Here is an 8,992-nt window from a genome sequence, read left to right as displayed (position 1 = left end):
AGGAGAATAACATGGCTTACGTGCGAACAGCTTCTAACCAACAGTGAGGCCTAGTTGCAAATGTCAGACCAGTTCCCAGATGGCAGGAAACTTTCTTTCTCAGGTGGAGGAGTAAATTTTGAGGGAAGGGACTCAAAAGCTCTGATTTGGGCATGTAAACTTTGAGACAGGTATAGATATCTGGTAGAGATGTTAAGTAGGCGGTCAGATATGAAAGCCAGGAGCTCAGAGTAGTGGGTTTTAGGGATAAAAAATATATATATCATTGTAAAGATGGTATTCGTATATGAAGATGATATTTTGCATGTTGGGACTAGCCGACATCACCAAGGGAGAGAGAATAGATGAAAAAGAAAAGAAGTCCCAGAATAGAGCCCTGGGCAACTCAATATTGAGAGGTTGAGGAGATGAGGAGAAACCAGCAAAGGAAAGACTAAAAAGAAAAGGGGCTGGTGAAGAAGGAGGCAAACCAGGAGACTAAGGTGTTTTGGAAGTCAAGAGAAAAGTTTCAAGGAAGGAGTGATCGATTGCATTAAATGCTGCCACATGTCATAGAAAATGAGGGCTGAGAATTGAGCATTTGATTCAGCAGCATGCAGGTCATTGGTGACCGTGACAAAGCAGTTTCATTGGTGTGGTGTAGGTGACAACCCTGCCTGGGTTGGGGCAAGATTGGAAGCTGCCATTACTGAACTTTTACCCTGAACCAGGCACTATGTTAAGTATTCAATCTTCACAACTCTGGGAGGTAGGTATTATTTCTTCCATCCATTTTACAGATGGAGAAAGGAAGCTTAGAGAAAGTCAAGTAATGTTCCTGACATTACATAGCTGATGAAAGGCAGACGATAGATGTGTACCTAAGCAGTCTGGCTCTAGAGCCCATACCCTATGCACTACACTATCTTACTTTACCGGATGAAGGAGAAAGTCAAAAGATGGGGGCTTTTGAACTGACCAGCCCCCTGGACTTGCCAGAAGGAAAGTCCAATACTCTGAAGGTGAGTGTCAGTTACTTGGGGCTGGGATGGGGACTAACCCAGCTGTTTCCAAAGCAGCCTCCTCCAAGCAGGGCTTGTCATTTGGCTGCCGCCTTGGCTTGGTACAGATGTATAAGGAGATGGCAGAAAAATAATAGGAATTCCATCTTGACAGTTTTCAAGGGATCCATCCTAATATTTCTTTTCTCACTCACCTCAGCCATTCCTCTCTGGTGTCCTGTTTGTCAAGTTAGCCTCCCAGTGTAGAGAGACCTAACTGGGGAGCAGGCCAAGGGTTTCTCACCCTTATGCCTGTCCTAGTTACCCCTATCCTCACCCCATCCCACCCTCCACCCCAGGAGGCTCACCTGGAAATGCAGGTGCCCTCCTAGATGGCTAAAGTTTACATTCTTCTGAACACCCCCAGAAGGAGTGGGGATAAAGAAAGAGCCAATATTCTGATCTTGAGCTTACCACAATGATGTGACTGTCAGAGACGCCTTACCCAAATCAGATTTGAGAGTCCTAGGACAAGTCCCCATTGACATCTCTCTCTTTCATCCAGTGTCTGAAAGCCACTATTAAAGATACACTCCTTGGATCATTGCTGGGATGAATAGCAGATTAGATTAAATGAATGAGATCATTAGACCCTGGCAAGAAGGGAAGATACAGTTTTGGAGGACTGAGAATGTCAAGGGGAAGCTTGGAACAGGAAGGGGGAAAATGAGACAAATACCAATTCCATAGTTTTGCCAAGGGCTGGTCCTGACCACAGTGGCCCCCAGAGGAGTGGCCCCACAAGAAGAGGAGCAAAATTAATGTGCCCGCTTGTCTCCATTCTTTCTCTTCCAGGCTCGCGGGAGCTGCAACCCCTGCTAGATCATATCTAGATCCTAAAAAGAGCCAAGGGAAGGCGTCTTGTCCTTACAGAGACCTGAAGTTTTCATGAATGGACATCTTGTGAGTCAGGTATGTGGGAATTCAGCGAATTCGTACTGAAATCCAGTCATCCATGGCCACCCTGGTCCTCCCCCAGGGTTCTAAGAGCATCTGGCAGTAGGCGTAGGATGTGACTTGAGAAGTTGTGGGTAGTTCAGTACACCTCTCCCCCAAGGACCTTCTCCAGTGTGCATAGACATCTCCAGATATCTCTCCTTCCAGATTCCACTGAAATTCACAACTCAAGAGTCTTTCCTTGGGTTTCACCTTTACATCGCCCTGAGTGGTCTATTATAAAGTGTGAATACCCTAGAGGGGGAGTCATCTGAGCAATGATTAAGCCCTGCTGCTTCTATATAATTTAGCTGCTTGCATTTTTCTCTGACTTCAAGGGCACTGTGACAGAAACAATATGAATGTACTTAATGCTACTGAACTATATACTTTAAAAATGGCTAAGATGGTGAATTTTATGTGATATGTAGTTTATCACAATTTTTTAAATAAATAAATAAATTTATTTTTAAAAATGATTGGCTAGGTGGGACATCATTAACATTTTTTAAACAACTTTATTGGAGTATAATTGCTTTACAATGGTGTGTTAGTTTCTGCTTTATAGCAAAGTGAATCAGCTATACATATACATATATCCCCATATCCCTTCCCTCTTGCGTCTCCCTCCCACCCTCCCTATCCCACCCCTTTAGGTGGTCACAAAACACGGGCTGATCTCCCTGTGCTATGTGGCTGCTTCCCACTAGCTAGCTATTTTACATTTGGTAGTATATATAAGTACATGCCACTCTCTCACTTCGTCCAAGCTTACCCTTCCCCCTCCCCGTGTCCTCAAGTCCATTCTCTACATCTGTGTCTTTATGTCTTTATTCTTATCCTGCCCCTAGGTTCTTCATAACCATTTTTTTTAAGATTCCATATATATGTGTTAGCATACGGTATTTGTTTTTCTCTTTCCGACTTATTTCACTCTGTATGACAGACTCTAGGTCCATCCACCTCACTACAAATAACTCAATTTCGTTTCGTTTTATGGCTGAGTAACATTCCATTGCATATATGTGCCACATCTTCTTTATCCATTCATCTGTCGATGGACACTTAGGTTGCTTCCACGTCCTGGCTACTGTAAATAGAGCTGCACAGTGAACATTGTGGTACATGACTCTTTTTGAATTATGGTTTTCTCAGGGTATATGCCCAGAAGTGGGACTGCTGGGTCGTATGGTAGTGCTATTTTTAGTTTTGTAAGGAACCTCCATACTGTTCTCCATAGTGGCTGTATCAGTTTACATTCCCACCAACAGGGCAAGAGGGTTCCCTTTTCTTTACATCCTCACCAACTCTTGTTATTTCATGTCTTTTTGATAATAGCCATTCTACCAGGTGTGACGTGATATCTCATTGTTATTTTGATTTGCATTTCTCTGATGAGACTGGCAGATATAGAGAACAAACTAGTGATTACCAGTGGGGAGAGGGAAGGGGGAGGGGCAGTATAGGGGAGGGGGAAAAAAGGGGCTTATTGTGGGATTATATGAAATCATGTGTGTGAAACTTTTGAAAATTGTAAAGCGCTATAGAATTGAAAGAATCTTTCATTCAATTAAAAAAAACCACACATCTGATGAGGGACTGGTGGGGTCACCTGGTCCCATGCTCTGAGATCTAGCAGAGAAAAAGTATTGCCTTAGTCACATTGTTTGTCTTCCTGGATAGGCTGTAGCGTAGGTTGAATAACAAAAGGGGCTGCGAAGTGACTTTCCAACCAACTTCTTCTCTCAAAGCCATTCTGATGGGTGGTTCAAGTTCACCTAGGCTTGGCTATTGATCGATCGAATCTATTCACCCTTGGGGTTCCTCGTTCATGCTCCTTCACAGAACATTCTAGACCGCCCTTCCTCCTACCTCTCTCATGAAGCCCACAGCCTGTGATTCTTTCCCTTCATTCTCTTCTCTCATGCCCTGTCTCAATCCCTGACCCGTGTCTTCAGTGTCTAGACATCAGCTCTGGTGGAGCCCTGAAAGTGCAGTATGTATTGTCTTTTTTTATAAAAGGGCACTTGTAAGCCTACAGGTAAAGGGGAGTAGAGTAAGATGGTGAGACAGTTATGCACAGATTCCTAGTCATGCAAGATTCCAAGAATGGGGGGGGCAAGGCTCAGAAATCTGGGAGCTAGTGGCCAAGTCACTGCAATCCTCTTCTTTATAAAATAAGAGTAGACCATGCAGTAGAGAATTTTCTCTTCCCCACTTTCTCCGCACTGCCCAAGGGCACTCCCCCAAGGAAGGAAAAGGAAAATATAAACGTAACGCCTTATACTTCTATAGCTGTTGTACTTCTCCTTTCCCATATGTTATCTCACTTGATCCTCAGATTTCCACAGCTGTGGAGACAGGCCCAGAGAGGTTAAGCAGCTCACCCTGAGAAACAAAGCTTGTTAAGTGGCAAAGCCAAGGCTGGACCCCAGTTCTCCTGATTCTCGTCCTATGCTCTCTCCACGACACCACAGTGCACTTGCTTTAGCCATCAGGCAAGACTGTTTGGAAAGCAGCCTGTTCCCTTTTCTCTTTGTTAATACAAATCATGTGCAGATATTTGGTTTCTAAAGGATATGGCAAATTAAAAAGGAGATGGTAGCTGCAAACAAAGGAAAGACCCCATTTATATCCCTCTAGAAAAGTGACTCAACAGCACAGAAGTATGTCTGTAGTGGGAGAAAAGCTTCTGTTTATTTTTGCACCGTTGATGAGCACTTCCAGACATTGGAACTCAAAACATCTCCTAGCCCCACTTGGTTGAAAGCCTCAAGTTACAAGTAAGGAAGTGTGGGTCTTCTTCTTCGTTATTATTATGGAGCAAAGATCTGAACCTGAACTGAAACGGGACCTGCTTACACAGAAGAAGTAGACTGCTGGGGGAGGGAGTTGAAAAAAAAATCACTCTGATTAGAATCACATTAAGGAGAAGGCTAAAAATTTCCCAGTTTGTACTGTCAGTTCACGCTACTCAGGAACACATTATTAAAACTGCAGGCTGGGCTTCCCTGGTGGCGCAGTGGTTGAGAGTCTGCCTTCCGATGCACGGGACGCGGGTTCGTGCCCCGGTCCGGGAAGATCCCACGTGCCGCGGAGTGGCTGGGCCCGTGAGCCATGGCCGCTGGGCCTGCGCGTCCAGAGCCTGTGCTCCGCCATGGGAGAGGCCTCAGCAGTGAGAGGCCCGCGTACCGCAAAAAACAAAAACAAACCTGCAGGCTGGCCAGGCCTCTAGTTTTCCTTTCTTCTATCTCTTGCTGACCACAGTGTGATCACTTCAATGCTGTTGACACCCTCACTGGTTCATGGAGAGTTGCGTGTCCAAACTTCTGGGAAACTTCATTATCTGGGACACAGTTGCAACTCTGAAAGTGTTTGGGGAAAGTGGGCAGTCAAGCAAATCGCTCTCCCCAGACCAGCTCACTTTTCTCACCAGGAAAACTCTGTGGCTACTCTCACTACATGTGCTTAATGAGGAACGTCATCATCATAAAAAGGTTAAAATGTGTTTAAAAGCAGGAATATTTTGGCAGTGGGGTTTGTTTCCCACAGCTGGCACATTCATGCTTATTATGGGCATTATCCCAACTGCTCCCAGCTGCCTTTTTTTGGCAATATACATTTTTTCATGTCTATGAAAAACAGTACAGATGTTTACAAAATTTCAACACCTAAAGCAGTGAGGATGCTTCATTATCAAACAACCTCATGTCCCCAATTATGCGCGATCAATGAGGGACGTTGTACCTGAAATACAAGGCTGAGGCCTGCCCTCCCCCATATGCCCCTGGCATGGCTGGGTATCTGTGCCCTCCCTCCGTATCCCACTCAGGCCTCCCTGCCTGGCCCTGAGATGGCTCTCACAGCATCACCTCTCTTCGTCTCGTTATCTTGGACCACTGCCCAATCCCTGGCCCCCACCTACAAGGAAAGGGATTGACCTTAGGGCTGGAACTAGGACTGGAGAGGAGTCAATGGAGTAAGGCCGGTATATCTTCAAGGGGTCGATCCTGGGAATGAAAGTAAGTTCATTTAACTTATTAATAGCTCCAGTAAAATACCGTATGGGCTACAAGGTCAAAACCAATGCCTTGAATGAGGCTTGTGTATTATCAGTGCATTTAAGTAACCCATAATATCTTTGTCCTGCTATTACTGAGAAACCAGTTGTCTTGCAGCAAGTTGGCTTGACGCTAAGAGGTGATTTTATGTGTGTTTGCTTGAGGCCCAAACAGCCACCACCAGGTATAAGCATTTAAGCCCTAAGCAGGCAAGTTTCTGATGACCTTCAAAGAAGGAGAATAAATCAATAAGCATACACCTCTAAATTCACCCATCATTGGTTAAGACAGCTTAGTTCAAGCATCTCCTCTCTGACTTAAGATTTACACTCTTTGGTGGCTTTTTCTCTTTTAATAAGCTGCTTCTTTGAGAGACTTATGAAGGTGGCTTCTAAAAATGAACTTTGATAATAGCTAATAGTGATGGGTATGAGAGGTTGTTTTAATTTAAAGTATATCCTGAAAAACTGCAAGAGGTAAGTGGGAAATCCTTATTTAGCATCGTGATATTTGAAAGTGCTTCAGAATTAAGGGAAAAGGAGCAGAGAAGTAAGAAAGTAGTTATAACTTGGAAACACTTGAAAAAACAACCCATTTAGCCATACATCAACCTTCTCTTCACGCACAGTGATATGTTACATTGGAACTGGTTATATAGATATAGGTATCAAAACAACCCAACTCCCCAATCTAAACATTATTTCCAAAAGCAAAAAGGGTTCCTTCTCTATATAGTAGTGGGTCTCAAGGCTGGGATCTTTGAGAAAAGAGTCTCGGGTTATTGTTTAAACGACCTTTATTACCTGCCTCTGACATTCCCCAGGTTACAGAGCAGGAGACGACTGAGCCTCATGTTCCATGGATGAAGCAGACAGCTGCCATGACAACTGAATCAATATAGGAGAAGCATTGGGAAGTATTAGGGTGATATGCCCAGCAATGGTTACCCATGGCAAAAGATGGCAGAGCTACTCAAAATTAGGCAAGTTACCTTCAGGACGACAACTGGATGCAAGAAAACCATACAGTGGGGGTAATAGGTCTTCCCCACCCTCTGAGCCCCCCTCCACCTCCAGTCCCATTAAGTCCATTCTATGCCACAGACTGGTCCTAGTGTCCTGCTAGCTCCCTGCTGAAGGAGGAGGGAGGGAAAAGATGTCTGAGTTCTCTTCATTTTCTTTGTCTCTGTCCCTAAGGCAACAGGAAGCTGGAGCTGCCCCAGCCGGCCTGGCAGTGATGGCAAGCCCGTTGGCTCTGCAGAGTGAGCAGTCCCTGGCAGCCCCCGGAACAGCTGCCAGTTAGACGGCCCAGAGTTCGGATAGACTTCATTGCTTCAATTCAATGCCAAGTGTTGGACGTGTTGGATTCAGTTCCCAGAGGGCTGGAGCGTGCTGTCAGGGCCGTCTGAAGACAAGAGAGCAGAGGCAGTTTAGTGCACTGGGTTGTGCGGGGTTGGGGGAGGGGGGAGTGGAGAGGAGGGGGAGGCTGGCCCGGAGGGGGTAAGGTGGTGCTTCTTCCAGGGCCTTCCAGACAAGGTCTCCTGGCCTCTCAACGTTGTATGGGCCTCAGGTGAGGAGAGCCCTGGAAGGGGAGGAGAGGAAAAGGCGGCAAGGCAGGCGGGGCCGCGCCCAGGGCTGAGCGAGCTGAGGAGGGCGCGGGCGAGCCAGCGAGCTGGGGCGGCGGCTCTAGACCCCCTCGGCGGCCCGGGCGAGGGCCGGGGCGGGCAGCCCGGCGGGGCCGAGCTGGCGGCGGTCCTCGGCGGGCGATCCGGCGGCTGTCTCAGCGTCGGCAGCGGCCGGGGCACCTCCCGGGAGCCACTCGTGCTGGGCGCAAGCCTGGGACGGCTCGTCCTTGGCCTCGACGAGCTTGCGGGAGCGGGTGTAGGCCAGGATGAGGCCTCCGGCCAGGCAGGCGTAGAAGATCATGATGAGCAGGATGTAGAGATAGGCGTCGTTGCCTTTGGCGCTGGTCACCTCGCGGCCCACGAAGGGGTCGGGCACGACCCCCATGCCCATGCTCGGGCCGGGGCCGGCGCCCAGGCCGCTGGCGTTGCCCCGGTGGTGCAGCTCGAGCAGCAGGCGGCTCAGCAGGGTCCGCAGCCGCTGGCTCTCGCTGCAGTTCATAGCTGTCGGGGAGTGACACGGCGGCTCCAGATCGCTGCTGACCTTGCCCCCGGGCCGGGCCGAGGGGCTGCGGGCGAGCGGCGGCGGCTGCACCCGGCTCCTGGGCGGGCGACGCAGTGGCTGGGGGACCCCGCAGCCCGGGCCTCCTTATCCCCTCACCCCGGCGCCTCCTCCCCTTCCCCACCACGCCCCCTCGGCCCGAGGCCGCCTCTTCCCAGGCTCCGGCTGTCTCGCCGCCCCGGGGAAAGGGGACAGCTGGTGGGGGGAGGAGAAGGGGACGAGGGAGGGGGCGAGGCCGGGAGAGGGGCGGAGGGGGCGGGGGCGCGCGGAATGCGCGGGGCCCCGGGCGGCAGAGGCTGGCAGGGCGGCTCGCTGGGGCCAAGCATGGACCCCGGGCTGCGGAAAAGAATTCCTTCCACGTTCTGGCCACCTGCCCTGCAGGCCCAGCTTTGGCCCAGATACAGCATCTGGCCCCCACGAGGCGGGCCCTGCACCGGTGTTCCATCAGCACTCACGAAACGTGGCAGCCGAGACCGCGGGTCCACATCTCAGGGCGGGTGATTACACCCATAGACAAGAACCCTGGCCTATCTTTCCAGCCCTCACTGCTTCCCCTGGACCGAGGTGAGCCTCTTATTCAGAAGATGCTCAGGACAAATTTGGTGACTGAAGTGGAGTAGGACGCCCGGGCCTTCCAGAAAAGGTTTCTGATATTATACCAGCCTCCTGGGAGGTACCCCGGCTCTGATTTCCTATCACATTTTTAGAGGGGCCTCCACATCTTAGCGTGTGAGTGTACCATCCATGATATGGCCCTGTTTCCCGTGGGCGG

General features: G+C 49.1%; 1 protein-coding gene across 1 annotated transcript; it reads right to left on the bottom strand.

Annotated features, from left to right (window-relative positions):
• Positions 1 to 6,815: 6,815 nt before the first annotated feature.
• On the bottom strand, positions 6,816 to 8,242 carry KCNE5 (potassium voltage-gated channel subfamily E regulatory subunit 5). Its single transcript, XM_067023224.1, has one exon. It carries the CDS (start codon positions 8,158 to 8,160, stop codon positions 7,723 to 7,725), a length of 438 nt encoding a protein of 145 aa, XP_066879325.1. The 5' UTR covers positions 8,161 to 8,242; the 3' UTR covers positions 6,816 to 7,722.
• Between the last annotated feature and the right edge of the window lie 750 nt (positions 8,243 to 8,992).

The sequence above is a fragment of the Kogia breviceps genome, chromosome X (assembly GCF_026419965.1).
Source record: "Kogia breviceps isolate mKogBre1 chromosome X, mKogBre1 haplotype 1, whole genome shotgun sequence".
Lineage (NCBI taxonomy): Eukaryota > Metazoa > Chordata > Mammalia > Artiodactyla > Physeteridae > Kogia > Kogia breviceps.
This window is presented reverse-complemented; position numbering and strand designations above follow the sequence as displayed.

Coding starts and splice junctions, on each gene's coding strand:
- KCNE5 (XM_067023224.1), bottom strand. CDS start 8,160: ATGAACTGCAGCGAGAGCCAGCGGCTGCGGACCCTGCTGAGCCGCCTG.